Below are 23,527 nucleotides of genomic sequence, written 5' to 3'. Positions count from 1 at the left end.
TCATCAAAATGCAAGGCAGTTGCATTGCTACCTATTACAATAACCAGACTATCCCACGAATCTAGTAGAGAACACAACAAACTGATACACTTATCTTCATCTTAAATTTTAATATCAACAGATGCTAACTGACTTACCACAGTATTAAATGCATTCAGATGCTCTGTCACCGAGTCTCCATCTTTCTTCCTCAAGTTATACAACTTTTTCCGCAAGAACAGTTTATTCACCAGAGACTTAGATTGGTACAAAGTCCCTAACTTGTCCCACAAAGCCTTCGTCGTAGCTTCCCCTAATACATTCAGCAATACTGAATCTTGGACACATAATCATATTGTGCTCTTTACCTTCTGATCCAACTTCTTCCATTCTTCATCAGACACTCCCGTTGGTTTAGTACCCGAATCTACCACGATCCACTGGTCTTTATCCACCAATAGATCCTCCATCTTGAGTTTCCATAACTCAAAACTCTGACCATTAAATTTATCGATCTCTATCTTTCCACTACTCGCCATCTTCTTTCACCACCAGAATCGATCTCGCAGATCTCCCACTGAACAGGGTCTACCACAGGCCCGAGCGAAACCCCTCAGCAACAAAGGCGTCCCCTTGAAGCCAAAACAACTCTGATACCAAATGTAGGTTTTAACCCCGTACAGAAATTACCTACATACGAATTCTAAAACACAAAAAATAAACAATGTGAGATCATAACACATAAAACACATATACACAGAGATTTCCCCTGGATCCCAAAACTGGGACTACCAGCTTGATTTTTCATTATGTTCCTTTCAATGTTACAATACATATTTATACATGCCGAAGCATCCAATACCATGGACCGAAAACAATCGTGTCCAATACCATGGACCGAAAACCATCGCGTCCAAAAAACATGTGCGAAAATCATGCATAAAACCATAGGTGGGTCCGCCCAACCTAACATAGGGTCCAAAACCAAAATTTTCCGAGGCGCTGCCCCAAACCCCATAAAGTGGGGTTACAGGTGCCCTTCAAACCCCCTGTTAACTACATGGAAAGAATATAACACAACCCAACAATATATGCATATATCCTTTATATATGTGTAACTTTCGTAAATGAAGTGGTAGCTATAATTTAGGCCCTTGGTTTTGTGGCCCCTTCTAAATTATTGCTTGGATTGATCAAGTAGCCTATTGGTTAGCTCTACTTGGTGATATACGTGTACATAATTTATTCCATGTCTGTTTATTAAATAAATATATACATGACCGTAGACATATAATACAATGGAAAAATTTATAGGTAATACAACCAAATTATGTTAAAATATGGATTAACCAATCATTATGAGTGGTAATAATATTTGGTATTTTGATTGTAGGTCAAATGAGACTCGGAATTTCTAGTTGATCCCATGCATATTCTGGATCAAAGAGAAACAACATTGTGTAAATGAGTTATCCCTCGCGTTAAGGTGCAATTGTAGTGCTTTAGCCTGAAGGAGGCTACCTTAGAAGACGAGAAAGCCATCCAGGAAACATATTGAGGCTTGTTTTGGATGCAAGGAAACACGGAGGAAGGTGTTATTCCTGAGGGGGAGGAGATGTAACGCCCCTCGCTCACTAGGGTAACTTTAAGAATTTACTTGTTTTACTTTAGCAAATATGGAAGGCGACTTAATTAAATAATTATGGACACATTATATATATATATATATATATATATATATATATATATATATATATATATATGTATGTATGTATGTATGTATGTATGTATGTATGTATGTATGTATGTATGTATGTATGTATGTATGTATTGTATGTATGTATGTATGTATATATATATGAACATATAATAAAATATATATTTTCAAATTTTACAAAACAAAAATTAGTTAGAGGTCACTGTAATGTTTGGATGCAAGAGAAGATCTCACACTGAGGTAGTTAAAGAAAAATAAACAGTTAAGGCTGATGGTTAGCAACCAACCTTTGAGAAAGAAGGAGGCCAAAAGGGTTTGGGGAAACCGAGGCAAAAGGAGGAAAAATGGGAGAGAGAAAATTAAGCCTAGAAGACACTGGAACAAGTGTTGGGCACATCATTAATGAGAGATCTAGAGTGGTTTGGCAATAATACTCTTTGAATGCCAGTGACTGGAGTTGATTATGACCAAGTCTTCCTTAAGCAAAATTGTTGTTTTTTTTTCCTGTTTTTGAGAGTGAGATTGGCTCGGGGGGGAGGGGAGGGTGCACTAGGACCGAATCTAGTACTCGTAGGTTGGGTCGTGTACCCCATTTTCCTATGATATGTAACTCATTGTGTGGCCCTATAGATAATTATCCATAACATGCATGTTAAACACTGTTTATGGAAATATATATGAGTCTCTGTCGAAATTTACATGGAATCAATGTGTTTGAATTTGTGAATTTCACTCTTTTAAAAAAAGGCATGGTAATTTATGAGTCAAAAAAGACAAAAAATAGGCAAGGAAATCGAAGATATATATATATATATATATTTGTGTGTGTGTGTATACTTGAGCAAAGTATTTGTGAAATGTTGTATTGATTGAAATATTATGTATGCATGCAAAGAAAACATGAATAAGACCTATACCATAGATTACTCTAGCCACAACGCAAATTGTTCATTGTATATAAAACACATATTAACAAAAATGAAAATGAGACTTGTAAATGCAAAATTCAGGGATGGATTAGTCCTGTAGCGAGGTTGAAATCCCTATCTCTGGACAATACCATTTGTATGTTTTACAGGGATAAATGAACCATTCTCAGGAATTCTCAACAACAGTAAACTCGGATATAACTCATATTACGAAAAACAAACTATTTTAATAGATAAAAATATTGTATATGTTAATTTCGATAAAATTCAGAGAAATGATGGGTGCACAATAAATACCTAAGGTTTATATTCAAATAAAATTAGTGCAAAGAGGGTGATACTCAATCAAGTATCTATTAACCCTCATTCGAAAACCCTTAAAATTGAATCTTGTGTCAGATGCCTCTTCTGGCTTGAAAGTTGGAAAAAGAAAAGAAATTGTAACCGAAAAACAAAAAATAGTGTACATGTGCCCAATTATGTTACACTCGATGCACTTAAAAGATGGAAACCTTGTTCCTTAATATCATGGCTGAGAAGGGAGTAAAACCCAGAATTAAGTATCACCACACATGAGCATTTAAGCTGATAGTTATGTTGATTGCATTCTAAGGATTCCAAGTAGTCCAGGGCAGGTATCTCATCCAACTTACCTATAGAGGGAAAAGAAATGGAAAAAAAATTAGTGAGTGAACCCATTACTTAGTGAGCATGGCATAACAAAACAATGAAAAGTAGATGACAATAGCTAGAGATGAAGGGGAGAGGAAAACATCTTACCAAAATTTTGAGGGCCAAGAACATGAAAGGTTTCGTCTCTGAAAGATGAGGTAAATCCCTCATTGGTCTTGCACAAATTAAACAAAAGAATAAATAATTAGGTGTTGGCTCAGCCCGTAACCTGTAATAATCAAACAATTTAAAAAAGAGAATACACCTTGCGAATTGCAACGAGCAAATAGGTTCGCTATGTGCCTCTGTCATCATTTGTGTGACGTACAATTTGTTACAGGTGCATAAAACCCCATTAGAGCATCAGATGATGTAGTCCAACATAGACCCTTGCTCAATTGCAGAGAGAAGGAGAGAGGCGATAGTCAAACAGAATGGGCGAGGTGGGTCGCAAACGAAAAGGTGGTGGTTTTTCACTAACCTCCACACATCCACTAAACCATTTATTTGACCAGTGACATTCTTTTATGAGGTGAGAATCCCAAGGAATGGATCCACCATTGACCGCCTTGGACACTTAATGCACAGACCGCCACACGAAGCAAGTAGGAAGCCTCTAAATCATGCATCAGTGTTGGGCATTGATAGCCCGGGTAAGGGTGTACTTAGGAGAGTAAGTGGTTAGAACATTATATCAAATCAATTTAAATACACTTAATATTAACCATGAAAATTATAGCATGGGTGTAGCATAATAAAAACAAACAAACGAGTGTTTCACGTATAGTAATAATAATAAATTGTGAATTTTATTTGTATGTTTATTAAATATTATGTAGCGTAACATTAATTCATTTGTTTCATTTACACGCTATTTTCTTTTGTGATGAGGCTACATTACATTATTATTTTATTTTAATTATAAATTTCTAATTGCTAAAATCTATGCTTGAAAAAAAAAAAAAAAACAAAATATTGTCTTAAACTTAATTTACCATAGTCTAACTAATAGAAGAAATGAATTTTTGGCCGAAATTTACAATAAAATTACTAATAGAAATGTGATTTCTTATTATTTAATATAAAATTTTGAATGCATAAATGAATTTGGCACCCTAAAAGCCTCTATGCAAAATAAGCAACTTAATAAAATGATTTTTTTAAAACTGTATTGAATTTTCAATAAAATTGACAAAAAAATGTTTTGAAGAGAGTCATTTCATCTCTTAATTAGACCTCAAGAACTTAATTCATAATCTTGATAAAAAATGTCATAAATTTTAATTATTAATCTATTTATAAGTGTTGGACACCTAATCCTCAATGGGTTAGTGTGGAAGCCGAATAGACAAAAGGAGTCCAAGAGACCTTGGGATGTGGAACCCAACGGTCAAACTATGTACTATAAATGTATATCTCTTGTTAATAAAAATGTACTCTCATGTTTTATCCTTCAGATTCTCTTGCTCCCATGTGTGTAAATAACATGATATCAGAGTGGGCGATTGCTGGTCCTGCTCCAATTTGAGCCACTTGTTTTGTGGTCTCTATATACATGTCAGTTCTACCTTTCTCCTAATCAGAGTTGATAAGAATTGCCACCTTATAGAGAATTTTACTATGTACATACGTACCTATTTCATTACTAAGCAGATTTCACAGGGTATCTGTCCATTTTCCTTGCCACATGCCTATGGAGCTGACCTTTCAGCATGAATCTTGTTGAGTTCTTTTCCACACCTATCAAATATGCCTCTAAATTGGTCAGATTTTTCTAGTCCAACAACCTTCTTGACAGCATTAATTAATGTCGTATCTTCTTGTCAAAATTGATCTTTTTATTCCTCATTTTGCGTCATATTCCTTCCTTTCCTTTCCTTTCTACACTTTGTGGGCTCTCTGCCATAACCGTTGTCTGCCATTGTCTGTCATATTCCATATATTCTCTGATCCGACCTGCCGGATACGAACCAGAGATTCAATATTGTTCAATCTAAACTCAAACTTCTGTGAAACGTGATCCAAATGCTCTACTGCTAACTTTGAAGCCATTTCATAACCTTCTGTAATACTTATGAGGTGAATCCCCCATTCCAATCTCATAATCCTAACTGCGTGATAGTTCTACCATCAGCTTTAACGCTGCTCCCATATTCTGTTTAACGTTGTCCCATATTTGTTTAACACTGCCATCAAAGCCTCAAAATTGCAATTTTTGCATTCGGAACATTGCAGGTCTTTGCATTGCTCCTAAGGCCAAAGAAAGAGCACAAGTTTCAAAGGTACTAGAATGTATATCATCACAGTGTTGGTTATATAGTTGTTGTTTTAAGTATACTGAACATGTTCAAAGGATTTGATATTCTGAGACCTGATAACAAGTGGAAGCGAGCTTTGGACTGGTGCGCATCAGTTGCCTCCATGCTGGAACGAAGAATGTTGCTTCGATGAATGCGAGTTGAATGTGTTGAATTTGAAACCTGTAGTGTGTTGAATTTGAAACCTGTGGTGCGATGAATTTGAATGTGTTGAATTGTGTCTTAAGTTTTATTTGATCATGTATGCATCTGTAAAGAAAATTTTCTCCACTGGATTTATCTGGAAATAATTGGGAAACTTTCTAGAAATTCCTGAGAAAGGGGAAATGTGTATCGGCTAGATTCAGCTGGCAATTTAAATATTTGGAAGTTCATCTGAAATCCCAAGGTATAAGCTCGCAAGCATTACAAAGTTATCAGAGATATAAAGGATATTGACCCTGTGGAAAGGAGATTCAGTCCCTTTTTTTTCCATGCAGTCACATGAGTATAGCCATTACACGCTCATTCTTGAAACGAGACTTTACTGAATGTGTGCATATTTTGTTGCTGAAAAAAAAAAACACGTATTATCGCAATTTATTTAGTTGTATTTATGGCTAAAAGAGCTTAAAGTTCTTGGGATTTCCTTTTAGCGGAGGATGATGTCTATTCTTGACTTCAATAACCACTCAAATGCTTAATATTTTGTGTATGATCCAAAAATACATTTTCCATGGAGGCTACAACTTTTCATGGATTTTGTAGCGTTGAAGAACAATAGCTGCAATGCATTTTCTTTATCATGTAATCTCTGTTTCTCACAATTTAATGTTCAATGACTTCATAAACAAGAAGGTGATTCGTTCATATTGGAATGTTAAGAAATGTGTTGAAGTCGAATTCGTGGAGGAATGCTAAGAAATGCGTTGAAGTCGAATTCGTGGAGGAATGTTGAGAAATGCGTTGAAGTAGTAAGTTATTTACAAGTTAACTGCATTGTATTGGTCGTGCATTTAATGTATTGAACACTGTGAAGGTTTGTCCCTCTACTAGAATTTGGAATGTTGGCTGCGTTGAAATGATTGTGTGTTGGCTGCATTGTAATGACTGTGAGACCATGTGCTCAGAGGTCTACGTCTAAATGGTATGCTGCAATGACGGTGCGTTGTATGTCTTGAAACTCTGTTGGTGGCGCTGCCCAGGCAACTGAAATATGATGTAGTGTGTATGCTGGATTCATGGTATGCACCGTGCATTGGTTTTGTGAGTTTTTGGATTGCTGGGATGATCAAACACTAGTTATATAGAAGGCACAGGACTCGTCTGAAAAAATTGACTTAATGGCTAGAAGAAGATCCTGTTGAATTTGAAAATGCTATTTAGAGGCTCTCATACATGTCCAGAACCCTAAAGAGCTTTTCCAGAGACTGGCGACTTATTGCAATCGCCTTAGGAAAATTTAGAAGCTGCAAAATAGCACCCTTTGCAGTCTCAATAAAGCAAGTGTCTTGAATAAAACCTAGTTGCTCAAAGATCTAAACACAAAGGCGCTTCTCACTGCCAAGAAGAACCTAGGCATAAATCTTTACAGCTTGATTCCATTTTTCTAAATTCCTCACAGGCCAGAGGAACAGTCTAATCGAGGTGACTGATTTGATGGTTCTTTTACTGGTCAAAATTATGTTTCTATGGTTAATGAAACCGTGACTTAATTAATTGCTGCATTGATACACTGTTTATTTAATTGGTGCTTGTTGGTTGCACACTCATCATTTGCTGACATTTATAAAGGATATTGTTGTGTATTGTGAGTGGGTATTACTTTTATGCATTGAGTAGTAGTTGTGATCAGTTTTTAAGGTGTAAATCTGACATTGAAAAAAAAATGGCCAGAATCAATGAGTATTAGAGTTCCTCAAAACTCTCATATTGTCTACTACTCATGATACATTAAAAATCAGCAAAGTTTCTCTCACATACATTCAGGTCTGTCTACACAATGCACAAGAGAAAATTTATTTTTTGCAGCTCGAATCTTAGCTACAGCAAGAAGAATTAAAACAGAGGAGTCATTTTGAACATATTTCTGTTCAGAACATTAAGACTGCAACCCATCAAAATCAAGTCAATAATGTTACAGTTCATTAAGATCCAGTGCCCAATAAAGCAGCAATTGTACACGCAGATGCAGAAACTCAGTCTGCACTTCCCAAGCCCATCATCAGACCTTGGGAACAGCTTGTCCACAACAAGCACAGAACTAGTCTTGGATATGACAAGGACTTGTTCTTTCATATTCCAGACTACTCAAAGCCCATTCAGTTTCAGAGTGCTGGATTCCTTCATGACAGTTCACATCTAGCTTTTCCAGATTCTGCCCCTCTTCCATAGCAACAACAACAACAACAACAGATTGTAAAATGCCAACACTGTGACCAAGTTGGCCATTTGAAAGATCAGTGTTTTGATCTTCATCTATGTAAGCACTATCATAAAACCACCCATTCTTCACACAAATGCTTCAGAAACAAACGTCCTGCAAGAACAAAGATTCATCTTGGATGGATCGATTCTTGGAAATGGTCATCAACAGCTAAGAAGATATTCCAATCACATGTAAGAACTTGTTCCAGAGTATTGAGCAGTCTTGCAGTTGAGTTTTCTCCATCATCTCACCTTGTATCTAACAGGGGGGGAAATGATGGTCATCTACAAGCTTCAAAGTCACATCAAGCGAGTCTGAGCCACAACCTGCCACCCCAGTTTCAGAGTTGTAGCCAGAGACAAAGATTTCCCTAGGCATGCCTTCAGTTGGTAATCTAGGACACTTCCTCTAGCAGAAGACTTCAGCTTCTTGCCAATTTCGGAAGAATTCCAGGAATAGAATTGGGGACACTTCCTCTAGCAGAAGACTCCAGCTTCTTGCCAGTTTTGGAAGAGTACTAGGAATTGCATTAAGCATTCCAGAGTTGTTGGTCATCCTTAAACCATCATAGGTTGAGACTTCCCTTTTTAGGTTGAAGTTCTCCCTTTTATGTGGGGTGAGACCTCCCTTTCATGGTTGAAGGTTTCCCTCTTCCAAACAATAGGAGCACTTCCTCTAGCAGAAGACTTCAGCTTCTTGCCAGTTTTGGAAGAATCCCGGGAACTTCACTAAGCATTCCAGTGTTGGTGGTCATCCTTAAACCACCGCCCTTTATACCAACATTTCAAAGAGCACATTCAGCCTAGTGCTGCCATGCATTTTTTCACATTTTGTATTGCAGCTCTGTTCTTGGACTCATACATAACCCTTCGGATTAAGGGAGGGAATGTTGGACACCTAATCCTCAATGGGTTAGTGTGGAAGCCGAATAGACAAAAGGAGTCCAAGAGACCTTGGGATGTGGAACCCAACGTCAAACTATGTACTATAAATGTATATCTCTTGTTAATAAAAATGTATTCTCATGTTTTATCGTTCAGATTCTCTTGCTGCCATGTGTGTGTTTAACAATAAGTTATAATATCGATTTATTGATTTGTTTATTTATAATATTTAAATTTTAGTTATAAATTGAGATGGACATCTTCATCTATATTATTTATTATAATTATTGTTTAAATATTTAACGAGTCTATCATTTGTATTTGCATTTATTAAATCAATAATATATAGATTTATATTTTATATTAATTATTTTAGTAGACCATACGATGTTTACTGTACACCATATGCTTTTTGGTTCTCGTATGCTTAAGTTATGTTTTGGTAAAAGTATCAGTCATTGCCTCTCTGCTTTTTCACTGGATGCTCCCATGCTTCTCTTAATTGGGAGTACTCATGATGTAAATTTTGAACATTATATCCCTCATATAAATATAATCAGTTTTTCTTTCTGAAAAAAAAAAAGTTTTCAAATACGAAAAGGTGTATTAGAGTTTTTGATTGGAATCTAGGGAAACTAATTTAGCAAAATTTTGATTCATGTTATTTAAAATCCATTTTTTATCATCGTTCTAAAAATAAATTCGAGTTTTGATCATCATTCTTTAAAAAACATGTGAAGTATTCTTCAACAAATCTCTATGTAGTTTTATAGAAATTAAATTAAAAATATATAACAATACATCAGTGCTATTATATAACATTAAAATGTTCAGTTTCTATGACACTACCAAAAAAATTTAAAAAATTTCATTGACAAATGTGAAATGCGACCCATTTTCGGTTCAACTAAATAAATAAAATTTCTCAAAGTTAAAAAAAAACTGGTTTGACCTATTTGCATCCTATCAGCATTTCAATAAATACATTTCTGGAATCAGGTTAGGTTATTGAATGTTCACATAATTCCGCCACATTAAACATCCAAACACACTTAAACAATGACTCAAAACTAGTAAAGTTAAGAGTAATTCACCCCTCCCTACAAACAAGTGATCGATCTCTAATAAAACATTATTGTTACTCATTTGCAAGGCAGATGAATCTTCTTACATGATATAATTTACAACAAAAATTAAACTAAGATTGTGCCACATGATTTCGCACAATATTTATGCTTAGAAAGCCAAAATTTAACAGATAAAACAGGGAAAACAGATTCTACTTTAGCTTCTTTCTTAATGACGGTTGAGTTCAGGCATAGCATCAAGGTTAGGTTTCCATTCAGAGGTAAACGCATACCTAGAGTTGCTGTGTTGACCCATCGTTAAACTAAGAAGTCCTTTCCGAACAAATTTGTCTCCAAAATTAATGTTGTTTGAATTAAGAAATGATTTCGCATCTCCCTTCCTCATACGCAACCTCACTCGCAATGCAGGGCTTCTATGTATGGATGAAGTCGAAATAATCTCTGAATGGGAATTGTTATTCTCTTTCAATTCTTCAAGTCGAGAGGCCACACACGGACGATGAATAACATTATACAGCTACCCCCGTTGAAGCTATGAAGTGTTATCCAGAGGAAGGTTCAGGACATTTGTTTCCAAGCGCTTCACATTGTCTGCGTGGAAAATCACATGGTGGGGATACTATTGAACCATTTCTTTTAGGTAAACACGACACTTGAAACCAATTTTATAGATCTGTCTTCACTAGATCTCCATCATCGCTTCTTCAACATACTACAGAGGCCATTGTCCATAAAAAAACTCTGGTTTTCTCATACGAGATAAATGTTCTGGCCTTAAAACTGGTTACAGATGTTTGGAATATATCAGTAGTAGTTGTAAATGCTTAGCTATTAAATGCCAGACGACCGATGGAGATACCATTAATAATTTTACAACAATGATCGTGATGGCGATTTCCAACAGAAAGTAGTTTTGATGTCTCTGTGACAAATAGCAGGCCAAACACCATCAAGAAAGTCAGCAAAGCGAGATCCTACAGATTTTCAAAATTTCCATGTTGACCTCCCTCACATATTTCATTTCAATTTTTGAAATTTACCCTGGGCCTCGGTGAGTTTGAAATATTGTGGGAAGGTGGCCGAGTTTGAAATCCGGTGTGAAGGTGGCACTCAATGAATGTCTAATCGTCCACACTACCAATCTGAATTTCTCTGAAAAATGGAGGGATCGGAAAACTAACGGTCATGAAATAACATGGATGCTCACGGTAGTCATGCACTCATAAACGACCTGCCCTTTAAAGTCTATTAATGTACCTATGAGGTTGGAAATATTGGTTGGCCTCGGCAAAGGGAATCAATATTTCCAACTTCATAGGTCTATTAATACACTTGGGAGGACGGTACAGTGATGTGTGGTTTGAGGACGGTACATTGATGTGTGGTTTGACGGTAAGTTCCCTTGGCTTTAAGAAAAAAATTAAAAAAGGAAAGAGAAAGAAAAAGAGCATCTGGAAAAAAACGATTGATTTCTATCAATAGGGCGGCTAAAAAACTGACGCATAAAATAGCTAACACAGGCGTTGTGGAAAGATAGGTCTTTAGATCTTGCATTGTAAATTCTCCTTATTGATCATAATGTGTAAGTGATTCAACCGTATCAATAGTATAGTTATGAATCCTAGAGAAAACTCGGAACTGATGAATATATATATATAATGTGATCCGGGCTGTGGTCCTATTTATAGAAAAGGAAAAAGATGTTTCATCACCATAATTAATAGTGATATTCTAGATAATAGACCTTACATGTATAAAGTCTTTTCACTCACGAGACCGAAGAGAAATGAAGGTGGAAAAATGTGGGAAACATATTTCGAATTCTATAAAATAAAATTAAAATAACATTGTCTAATGATTAGAAGGGATGTAGCGCAGCTTGGTAGCGTGTTTTTTTTGGGTACAAAATGTCGCAGGTTCAAATCCTGTCATCCCTACCTTTCCCTTCTTTTCTATGGAAAGAAAGGAATGAAAGATCATTTGATATCGATTCGACGGGAACATCAAATAATTGAATCGTATCAGATGCGAAAGTGTTTTGCTCTAAGAGTATCAACAAAAGGTATTTTTCCTTCATCTCCGAATATTAAAGAAAGCGCTCTTAGTTCAGTTCGGTAGAACGTAGGTCTCCAAAACCTGATGCCGTAGGTTCAAATCCTACAGAGCGTGATTCTGTTCCTATCAAATCCAACCCTCAAAATTATCGATAATTCATTCCAACTGGAACGAGCAATGGAATCTGACCTCCTAGGAAAAGTAGGAGGCCAATGAAATTGGAGGATATTCCAGGATCAAATATCCAATTGATCACCACGTCGGTATTGTGAATATGCAGTTACGAATAATCCGACCAAAGTTATAGGAATTAGACCTAACACAATTCCGGATGGCAAAGCCTCAATCATTTCTATTCAACGGAATAAGTAGGGATAATAGCTATACTGGATAGTACCCTTAATTTGCTATGAATCTCAATGATCAGAAATTTATATAGAGGGAATAAACAAAATTATTGAAATTGAAATAGTGAACTGAGAGGGTTTCCCCTTCCTTCATTTTGAATAAGTTGTATCTTGCTCGAACTAATGAATAAGACTAGGGTGAAAATGATAGAAGCCAATAAGAAACCGAAATAACTAATTATAGTTATAGTAGGCGTGGAAGGACTGAATGAAATATGGTTTATACATATCTTCATGAGACAATTACCTAAATTTTTCTTTTCGTAACCTTGAGATCAGAATACAAAAGATCAATTGTCCCAATTCGTACCAATTCTCCTATATCTACTATAGGATATGTATGAATGAACATGGATGAGAGGAGATCTATAGTAGAAATCTCTTCATTATCCTAGAAATCATTCATCGAGCAACTAATGAATAGCACCGGCAAACCCCTTCACAAATTGTCGAATGTAATCTTCTTACAGGGTGAATGAATTCTCAATCAGTACGATTGGATCACCTGGCATTATCTTTTTACCAGCAGCTATCGGTCCAGAGACTGGACCGGAAGAAAACTCTCCACAGACATAGCCAAAGTTTTGTGAATTTCACGTTTAGGTGTAAGAAAGAATATGAATATCCAGTTTGTCCTTTCATTTCTCGATCTTATTGATCCAATCATTCGACCCTCTAGACGGATTAGGTTTTTTAAATATTAATTATTATAGCGAGTAGAGCCCGATATTACAGAAATTCCACCTATTGAAAAGAGTAACTTGTAATTTCACATACCTAAAATTGACTAGGTTCTATTGCACTATCCACTTGGTTTTATCTAATAAGTAACACCTACTCGTTAATACAAGGTACTATATAATAAGTCTGTGGCATAACTCCATCTGTGCCGGATACTATTGGAAAAGCAACATACATCTGCGTAGCACCAATGATCCCCGTGCAATTTGAATTACTGGGTTCATCTACACGGGCATAATGTCATGTCGGAATGAAAAAGGAAGAATATAAAAGAATAATATTCTGGATGAGTTTTATTGATAGTGATTGATATCCTTTGCAAGCGGCACTCATCCTCTTTTTCGGTTCTAAAGTCACCCGTATGCAGAAGCTAATTCCAATCGAAAATTTCCACTATGCTATTGTTACAACATCGATTGAGGGAGTTGGGGTTCCTTACGCCCGGACGGACCTCGGAACATGCAATATTCTCTTCTTTCTGTTGGGATTTAGTCGACCAAACAGAGATAGAATAACTGCTGGCAGGAAAAGAATCATTCTATCCCGTTCCTTCTCGATACTCATCAAAATTGTATTGTTGTGTCAGAAGAAAGCTAGCTATACTGGTCCAGTAGACTTTAAAGATACCCTTGGTATAACATTGACAATCGAACAAGGATTGGAGAAGATATCAGTAGTTTTCCATTTCCTGATCTCTATCTTTCATGGGATCAATTCCCCCTTGACTGACTTTACAATAATATATGGAGCTGAGCATGTCTGGGAATACGGGAGAACGCTCCTTTGCTGACATTATTACTAGTATTAGATACTGGGTTATCCATAGCATTACCATACCTTCTCTATTCATTGCAGGTTGGTTATTTGTAAGCACGGGTTTGGCTTATGATGTGTTCGGGAGCCCCCGGCCAAATGAGTATTTCACAGAAAGTCGACAAGCGGTTCCATTAGTAACTGGCCGTTTCGATCCGTTAGAGCAACTCGATGAATTTACTAGATCTTTTTAGGAGGCACTAATGACTATAGATAGAACTTATCCAATTTTTACAGTTAGATGGTTGGCCGTTCACGGGCTAGCTATCCCTACAGTTTTTTTCTTGGGATCAATATCGGCAATGCAGTTCATCCAACGATAAACTCTATACTAAAGGAAGAGGAAGTATGTAGATATGACACGACCGAACCCGAACGACCAAAATGTTGAATTGAATCGTACCAGTCTCTACTGGGGGTTGCTACTAATTTTTGTACTTGCTGTTCCATTCTCCAATTATTTTTTCAATTAGGAACAATGATAATATTCTCACTCCATTCGAAGAGATCCAATACGCATAATTATCTATGCTATGACTGTTTATGTCTCGAGTATGACCACTTAAGAAAATGTGAAAGGGAGTAAGAGAAATGGTCGATACCACTGGAAGGATCCCTCTTTGGTTGATAGGTACTGTAACTGGTATTATCGTGATTGGTCTACTGGGTGTCTTTTTTATGGTTCATATTCCGGATTAGGGTCATCCCTATAGTAGGGGAAATGCACTTACTGTCTGTGGGAAATAGTATACATGCGAAAGTGAAAAATCGATAAGGCCTTACCCTTCTTTGAAGGGTAAGGCCTTATCGAAATCTCTTTTTGAGATTCTTTCTATATTAATCTGAATTAGAAGAGAAGATTCGTACAAATAAAATGACTCTGTCATTTACTTCATTCAATGCCTTTCAGTCAAGTGATGAGCCAATCTATTCTTCCGCTATATGATCGGAAAAAATTTGGATCGATCAAATTTAAATATCTGTCGAAGAAACAACAGAAAAACGGATAATATTAAGTACTAAATATTTGCTCATTTATCTGCTGGAAGATTATGCGAAGTTTTTGTAAAAACCCGAACTATGAGAATCTAAATGTGCATATAGAATATTTTCTTCTATTTTTTTGGCTTACAAAATAAAAGAGGAGGAAAAACACCTTTTATTCATTTTCTCTCATTAGGAACAAACCCTATCAAAAGTTTTATAGGTTTTTTTTTATGAGTGATATTGCCCCTTACTTGTCTGCTCTTCCTTCTTTAGGAATTTTCAGTATAACGTACAAAATAATCTTCAAATTACGAAGGAATTGACGAATAGGACAAGATCGGAAAGCCAATTAGTTCTTCGAATAATGAAATAGGAGAATGGGATCAGAGAAAATAGGAATCTTCTCCAAGATTGCTTAGTTATTCTCCTCATCTCTCCTCCCTACGATCTATCTCTATTTTCCGGATCGTTTGGACAAGGAAAGGAGGGAATGACATGTATATAGTACACGATATAGCATATCGGGGATCGTTCAACAAGTTGATCTGTTCCAGTGCTTATGGAGTCACTCCCTATTTCAATTTTATTCCAATTTAGATCTAAATGAACATTTTTAGATCTAAATGAACTAAATGAACATTTTATCAAGAATATATAAGGGAGAAGAAGGATAAAAGGCTCCGAAGGGGTATTAATTTTTGAATCAATAAGTAAACTTCATGTTCAAAAATCTATGGACCTAAAGATTCATCTCGGCCAATTGAACTTTCTCAAATTGTTTCTTCTTAAGGACCAAAAATATCTGTGCGAGAATGACAGATGCTAAGAATAATAAAAGACCTTTAACACGTAATGGATCTTGAAGTACTATCTCTGCATCTCCTTGACCAAATCCACCCAAATTAGGGTTATTCGTTAATGGCTAATCGACCTTGATCAATTCGCCTTCTGAAATAAGAAGCTCCGGTCCTGGAGGTACAATGTCAACCACTTGCCCACCGTCTGATGTATTATCGATAGTTATCTCATATCCACCCTTTTCTTTACGTAAAATTTTGCTCACTCTTCCTGTTGCTGAAGCACTATAGACCGTATTGTTGCTCTTACTCCCGTCGAGATAAATTTGTCCTCTTCCTCTATTACCACCCACATATATGGGATATTTCAGGAAGTGAGCTTCTTTATCAGTAGAAGGATCTGGTGAAAGGATGGGGAACACAAGTTCACTATATTTTTGACCGGGAACAGGACCTATTACAATAATGTTTTTTTTATTGGGACGATAGTTCTGAAAATAAAGATTACCCGTCTTTTGTCTAATCTCAGGGGAAATACGATCCGGAGGGGCTAATTCAAAGCCCTCGGGTAAAATTAGAACAGCTCCTACATTTAAAGCCCCTTTCTTGCCATTAGCAAGAACTTGTTTCATCTGCATATCATAGGGGATCTTAACAACTGCTTCAAATACGGTATTGGGAAGCACGGATTGTGGAACCTCAATATCCACAGGTTTTTTTGCCAAGTGACAATTGGCACATACAATACGTCCAGTGGCTTCTCGGGGATTTTCATAACCCTGCTGTGCAAAAATGGGATATGCATTCGAAATGGATGTCCGAGTTATGATATGTATCATGACCAGGACAGAAATTAACCGAGTCATCTTTTTCGCCCATTCATAAGTATTTCTATTTTGCATGGTTCAATTATTGGTTCCAAATCATTTTTGGGGTGAGAGTAGGTAGCTATCATAGTTACCTGTCAAAAATTCTGCTACTATATTGATTCAACCAAACCTAAAAATAAGAAATCGGAAGTCTCGCACCAGGAGAAGAATGAAGGGGAGGAATAGCTAATTCCTGAACACGGAAAACACTTTATTATTCTGTTTCAATTGTTTCGGTCGGAGAAAACAACCTACCTATTCTTTATTCATTCATCGAATGATAAATTACTACAAGTGAAGGAGATATACGATTGAAACGACGGAAGATCCAATATTTAAGAATCGTATCTAAGATGACTGGAAAAGTTGAAACAAGACCAGATATGATTCGTTCATTATGGGCAAATCCATAACTTTCGGAGATCGAATCGATCATCAGTTCCCAACCATGGGGTGAATGAAACCCAATACATAGATCGGTTGCTAAAAGAATTAGAAAAGCTTTCATTGTATCGCTCAGACTATAGAAGAATTCTTGGATCCAAGAATTGATAATAGCGAGTTTATTCTTACCCAGAATGATATAAGCACTTATAAAAGCAAAACCTATTAGATTTGTTAATAAATGTGATATTATCTGGATACAATCTTCATTGTACATTTCGACCAATTGGATCGTTTCTTTGTGAATCTCTATACGAATAGATTGTGAATGTGTTCCCAAAGAATCTTCCACCATTCTTTCTAACAAGAATAGTTCTTCTATTTTCTCAAATCTTCCCAGAGCATTTTGTTCCTGGAGATAATCAAAAAATTTCTGAGATTTAACCGTATTCCACCAATTTGTAACCCAAGGCTCCAAACCTTCCGTAATGAAATAGGAATTACCCAAGGCAGTACTACTAAACATGCGAGATATCGTAGGGAAGCTGATGCTTTATATTCGGACACTTCCAATTCGTGAATCGCTAACGAACCTGATTCACTTGTCAGTTCTGTCCGAAATCTAGACAAAGTACGAGTGATAGAACGAGGTATGGGATCCATAGATTGATCTATTGCGTAATTGTTTGATCCCGATCAAAAAAATATACTCGGAAAAAAGTAAAAGGTTTGTTCAAAATGGGTGAGACAGAGCATAAGGAGATCATTCCAAATCATTTATATATGGACCAATTATCTATTCATTTTTTTCATCTTCTTCTTTTTTAGAAGAATAACTTGAAGTAACATAAGTCTTATACATTGCCAAGATCTTTTGAATCCTGATCACTAGATCCTTTACGAATATTTCCCCAGTTATCTCCAAAGATGACAAACGCTCTTGAAAAATGAGAGAACGACAAAAAGTCATAATTGGATCGTGATGAGAGGAAAAAAGCGTTTTAGTTTTAGGGAAACCGGACCACTCTATCTAGTAATTGTTGTTTCTGAGACATCATATTCATCTACTGGTACCAGTTCTATTTTAACTTATTGCTTTTTTTATATTACCTCTTTCTATACTATTTCATAAAAATAGTATATTGTTCGTAAAGATCCTATATCGTTCCATTTTCATACAATGAAATATTTATTGAAATTTCATTGTATGAAAATGGAATATTTATTGAAATTTCCTGATTGGATATTTATTCATGTTCCTTTATCCTCGACATATATTCAAATGTTTTTACATTTGAATGTATGTCGAGGATAAAGACACCCCCGATTTCAAAACCCTTCAATGGATACACGCAAGAAACGGGCTGATTCAACGGCTTTCTGTTCGATCTCCCTTAGGTTCACATTATCACCAGTACGAGTTAAAGGAATGTCTTGTCGGCCCTTTATTTCCATATAAAGAACACGACGAGGGGAAATACCTTCTTGAATTTCCATTTTGATCATCTGAATATCCTTCATAAGAAATCGTGGGAAAATACGACGATTTATTCCGGGAAATCCCCAACGAAAAAGACATACAATTCCTTTTTTTTTATCGAACTTATTTAGGCAAAGCTTCGGAGACCGTAGTTCAAATCTCATTGAGTACATTGCCCTCTGTGGTGGATGCTCCAGAAGCAGATTCCCCACCCTGCCTTGGCGGCACTAGAGTTATAGTGGCAGCTAGGAGGATTAATACTGGGTATCCCATAGATTAGGAGTAGCACTAGAGTTATAGTGGCAGCTAGGAAGATTAATCCTCGGTATCCCATAGATTAGGACTAACAGTTACCTATTCACCATGTGATTTAAAAAAAAAAATACACTTGAAAGAATAAGGTGATTATAACTGCATAACTACCCTGAGCATGCATGTTATTTCATGCCCATTAGTTTTTTGATCCCTCCATTTTTCTGAATAATGGAGACTCGTAGTGTGTCATTAGACCTCCATTGAATGCCACCTTCCCACCGGATTTCAAACTTGATCACCTTCCCACAATATTTCAAACTCAGCGGCGCGGTAAATTTGAAAAATTGAAATGAAATATGGTGTCATACCTCCAAAAACACAAAAATCAGAAAAATATTCATTTATTACTATAAGAAAACTAACATTTAATATAATGCTTTACCATGCGAATATACACATGTAAATTTATTTACATCAATCTCGCCGGACAACATTTATTGTTTTTAAACTAATATATGATAGCTGGATTACAGTCGTTTGAGTTGAATTAACATTGAGGTGCTAGGACAGTACTTCTCAGTTTATATTTAATATCTTCTCACCCGGAGCGTGACAGCACAGCCTCCGCCTCGAACTTACCCCATTTAATCTCTGTCTATTAACTTATCTGCAATGTCGGTTTAATGGACATTGCAGAGGTGTCAGCTTACCTCGGGATCCTCCGGCGCATCGACGATGGAAATCCAAGCCATTCCATCGCACGGCTGGTATCGCTCCAGGTGACTTTTCAGTCTCGCTTGCAAGGGTTTGGGATTCATTTGTTTCATTTGGTTCTGGCGCTCTGTTGGGGTTCCTCTGCTCTGGTCGAAGGCTGCCCGATCCGCAGACTGGAGGTATCTCACTTACTGCATGTTGCAGAGGTGGTCTGGTGGTTCCTCTCCCATGCGGTTTGGTCAGCTCTACTTACTGCCAGGTGAATTGATTTACTCTGATCGTTTTCCTTGCACTGTTATTCCTTCAGTTCACTTTCTTTCCTATGCGAGAATGTCAGCATCACTACCCAAAAAATGTTGTTTGCAGGTTGTGTATCGGTGAGAACGTTGAGTGATGTCGGTTTTGAAGGTGAGGCAGTTCCTCTCCTAGACATGGCGAGTTCCTTCCGGGTATGTTTATTTTTGTTGTGCACCTAAACTATATGGCCTGTGGAGGGATGCGCTTGTTTAAGCGGCGTCTTACTTTGTCTTTCCCTTACGAGGTTGGTTTCCCAGACTCTGCCCTGGAAGGGTTTCGGGTTTTTATCCTGTAGGGGCTTCACGCCATGGTAGCCGCTGCCCGGTAAAGGGGTTTTCTACTGTATGCACTCCGTGAGAAAGTAAACGTTTTAAGTTCAGTTTTAGTACTTAAGTTTTGGCCTGCGGGGGTCCTTGTAAGGTTTTGGTGCCGATTACGTTTCGGCTTTGAAGTTGTATGATTTTGTACATTTGTCTTTCTCCTGAATATGTATATATATATAAGTCATTCGACTTTCATATTTAAGTTATGGTCAGCGGTTCTTTTCACTATTCTGATATGCGTACATGGATATTATCTTCTCTGCTGAATAATGCCCAGCTTGTTCGATTTCTGTGACTTATTCTCTGCTGGAGGCCTCTGTCTGCGGCTAACCTATTAGGGTGCGCAGAGGACTGGTATTCGCACTGTTATTAGCGCGTGTTTTCCACTCACAATTCTAACTCTGTTGGCAAACTCCACTAGAATACATGACTGGTTCAGTGCACACAATCGGTCTCTTATTTACTTGAATTTCTAGTTAGCTTCAGTCTTACTTTTAAACAGTTTTTTCCTCAATTCTTTTTATTCAAAAAGAAGGTTCCAGTCTCTCAAACTATAAATGTTTCCTCGTCAAAGGAGTTCCAGTCTCTCATTTACATTCAACTATTCAAAAGAAGGTTAATTTAATGGTTTCTTTCCTCGCAGTAGTTTCCTAAATTATTTAGATTCATCCTCCAACTTCCATAAAAGCTCTAGGATATGTCTGCAAGTATATTTCTTATGCTTAGATTTAACTAGGGTTTCCATACAGCGCGGTTCTGACTTCTGCTCTCATTCTGTTAAGAGTTTCCACCTTGTCTGCACAGACACGGGTGCCTCAACAAGTGTAAACAGGTCTCCTATAGTCTGTTTATCAATAAACTTTTTCCTCCAGTTTAAGGCTATTTATATTGTCCGGTACCTATAGCAGCTTTTCAGTAATAAAGCTCTTCTGCAGATGGGTTACCTACTTGAAAACCACTTAAGGCTATTTATATTGTCCGGTACCTATAGCAGCTTTTCAGTAATAACGCTCTTCTGCAGATGGGTTACCTACTTGAAAACCACTAACAGAACTAAACCAGATATTTAATGAATGGAAACTCTTTCTCCAACATTTTCCAGTATAGCAAACACAATAACTTTTAATACAGAGTTTTTCATAAGATTTACTTAAGTTTGTCATAAGATTTACTTACCCGTATTCCTGCGCATTCAGTTTTTTTTCTTTCAGAGCTTCATCACCCTTGTTTCTCTACTTGTCTTCCTCCCGTCCGTGAGATTTGTCTACCTTACTAAATCTCCCCCCAAGCTTGTTTGCAAGACCAGTCTTCACCAAACCTTACGCACTTTGTGCCAATGCTATCTAGTGCTCACCAGACATGGCATAGTTTCCCCTTCCCCGTCTGTCCCAACAGCACGATGTTTTTCCTCCTCCCCACCCTCTTTTCCTTGGGGTGGTTCCAGTTGGGGGGAGGCAGTTAGGGTTTTCTTTTCATTGGCAACTGCCTTTTTACAACTTCCCAATGAGAAGTTAGAATATTTGATATTACTCAATTAATTTTTAAATTCAGAATTCACAATATTATTAACCAAAACAGAAAATAATAATATTGTCTAGCTTATTTTCTTACATTGGTAATAAAATATTTATAGTTTTATCTAGTGACATTACATATGGGAGGGAGGCCAACATGGAAATTTCGAAAATATGTAGGATATCTCATCATATTGTCTTTAACAAAGTCAAAATGAGTGGCTTGGGTTACTTTCTTGATGGTGTGTGACCTGCTATTTTTCACACAGACATCAAACCTCCAAAACATTCATTTGGAAATCGCCATAGGGTCGTTGCCGTAAAAGTATTAATGGTATCTCCATCAGTCGTATGGTATTTAACAGCTAAGCATTCACAACCACCACTGATATATTCCAAACATCTGCAATTGGTTTTCAAGGCCAGACCATTTATGTCGCATAGGTAAACCAGAGTTTTTGTCAATGTTCCACCAAGGTTCCCGGACGAGGGGGCGAGGGAGCGAGGGAGCGAGGATACGCGGGAGCGGCCTAGGCAAAAACTCCCCACCAATTTTTAGGAAACGTGGAGGAGCGTCACGGTCTTAACAATTTATAAATATAAAATATAATTTATTGAGTCCATTATGACAATTGGGTTTGAATTGAAAAGCTGTAAAGCATGATCATTGATATGAATATCATTATCTAATATCATGTAAATTTAAAGATTAAAAATAACATATAACGTTGAGGGTATGTGTCTTCAAATATCGTTAAATTTTATGATCAACAAGGAGGAAATTTACCATGGGATTGAAAGGTCTTTAACCGAAAAGATCTTTTACCATGAACCACACAAAACATGGTTTCAATACCAACCAATTTGCTTTGACTTATCAATATAACTTCCGACACAACAATGTGATGATCCCTAAGGGCAAGTTTTTATTCTAGACTTTAGCTGAAGTTTTCTCTTCCACTTATTTTTGGTGTGATTTGAAGTAACTAATGTGTGTATTAGTGTGTGTTTGTGTGAGAAGATGTAAATCAGTCAGTGATAACAATTCATAGGAGCTCATAGATGTATATTCTATAGACACAGTAATAGATCACACATTAATCATCTGTTGCACCAGAAGAACCACTAGAGATAGCATTCAGTTCTAAGTAATTTCTAATCTAACAGAGATAATATTGCTTGGAGAAAAAACAAGGTCTTCTGGAGCAAAAAGTTAACACAGTAGATTGGGTCCAAACCAGCAGAAAATCCCAACAAGTTTGGCTCAGACTTGAGAGTCAAATTCGGCCTAGCTGCTGAAACAAGCCATTATGAAACAACTACAGGCTAGACTAGCTAACAATGAGTCTAACTTACTAGCAAGAAAATACACATGTGAGCACTTGCAGGTTATCTAATTGGTGAGTATCGCAAAGTTTTTCACAGCTCAGCAATTTAGACTCACAAGCCCAATCAAAAACTCCAGATGTTTTTCTATATAAAACCAACAACAAAAAATATCTTCATTGCGCTCATTATTTTGTGTAGATTTTTGCCTATTTTAGCTCCCACAGGTGTACAGTCTGAGGGTTTCTAGTGTTCATTAACTTCATTGACATAAAACAAAGAACTTTTTGTCGTCCAAAATTTAAATCACCAAATTCTCAGGATACACAGCTTGTAGCAGCAGTGCAATAGTTTGTTCCAGGAAGCAGTTTTAATCATTTAAAAGCTGATGTCATCTCTCTTTTCCAAGGTCTCATCTCGATCTAACGTCAAGCATAAATGTCTTATGTGTTATAACTTAAAACCCTACGTGTCTATTAAATTAATTAAATTTTAGTTATAAATTAATTAAAGTTTAACCTTAGTTTAGTTTTAAAGTTGTTAATTTAAACAATTTTCTTTTTAAAGCGTT

General features: G+C 36.6%; 1 protein-coding gene, 1 long non-coding RNA gene and 1 other non-coding gene across 7 annotated transcripts in view; all 3 read left to right on the top strand.

Annotated features, from left to right (window-relative positions):
* Positions 1-23,527, top strand: part of LOC149149391 (uncharacterized) — a 210,659-nt gene that overhangs the window by 92,059 nt on the left and 95,073 nt on the right. The gene's annotated exons all lie outside the window — the stretch shown is intronic.
* Positions 12,090-12,163, top strand: TRNAW-CCA (transfer RNA tryptophan (anticodon CCA)). The gene has a single exon. It is a non-coding gene; the product is annotated as a tRNA-Trp (tRNA).
* The window catches only part of LOC149149392 (uncharacterized), a 97,387-nt gene continuing 93,254 nt past the window's right edge, over positions 19,395-23,527 (top strand). Inside the window, exons 1-2 of one of the 5 annotated variants that reach the window (XR_016263404.1) lie at positions 19,395-19,755; positions 19,863-19,904. Coding sequence is in view for 3 of the 5 variants with exons in the window: in XM_089445073.1 (XP_089301199.1) it covers positions 19,692-19,755; positions 19,863-19,945 (147 nt within the window). In the remaining 2 variants the exon portion in view is untranslated. Of the gene's footprint in view, positions 19,756-19,862; positions 19,946-23,527 lie in introns of all 5 variants that reach the window. The other 4 variants (XR_016263403.1, XM_089445073.1, XM_089445072.1 and 1 more) reach the window with 4 other exon arrangements.

This window comes from Pinus tabuliformis, chromosome 9, assembly GCF_031772625.1.
Source record: "Pinus tabuliformis cultivar Carrire ecotype Pingquan chromosome 9, CPIR1, whole genome shotgun sequence".
Classification (NCBI taxonomy): domain Eukaryota; kingdom Viridiplantae; phylum Streptophyta; class Pinopsida; order Pinales; family Pinaceae; genus Pinus; species Pinus tabuliformis.
The sequence above is the reverse complement of the archived record's forward strand: the minus strand, read 5'-3'. Positions and strand labels throughout refer to the sequence as shown.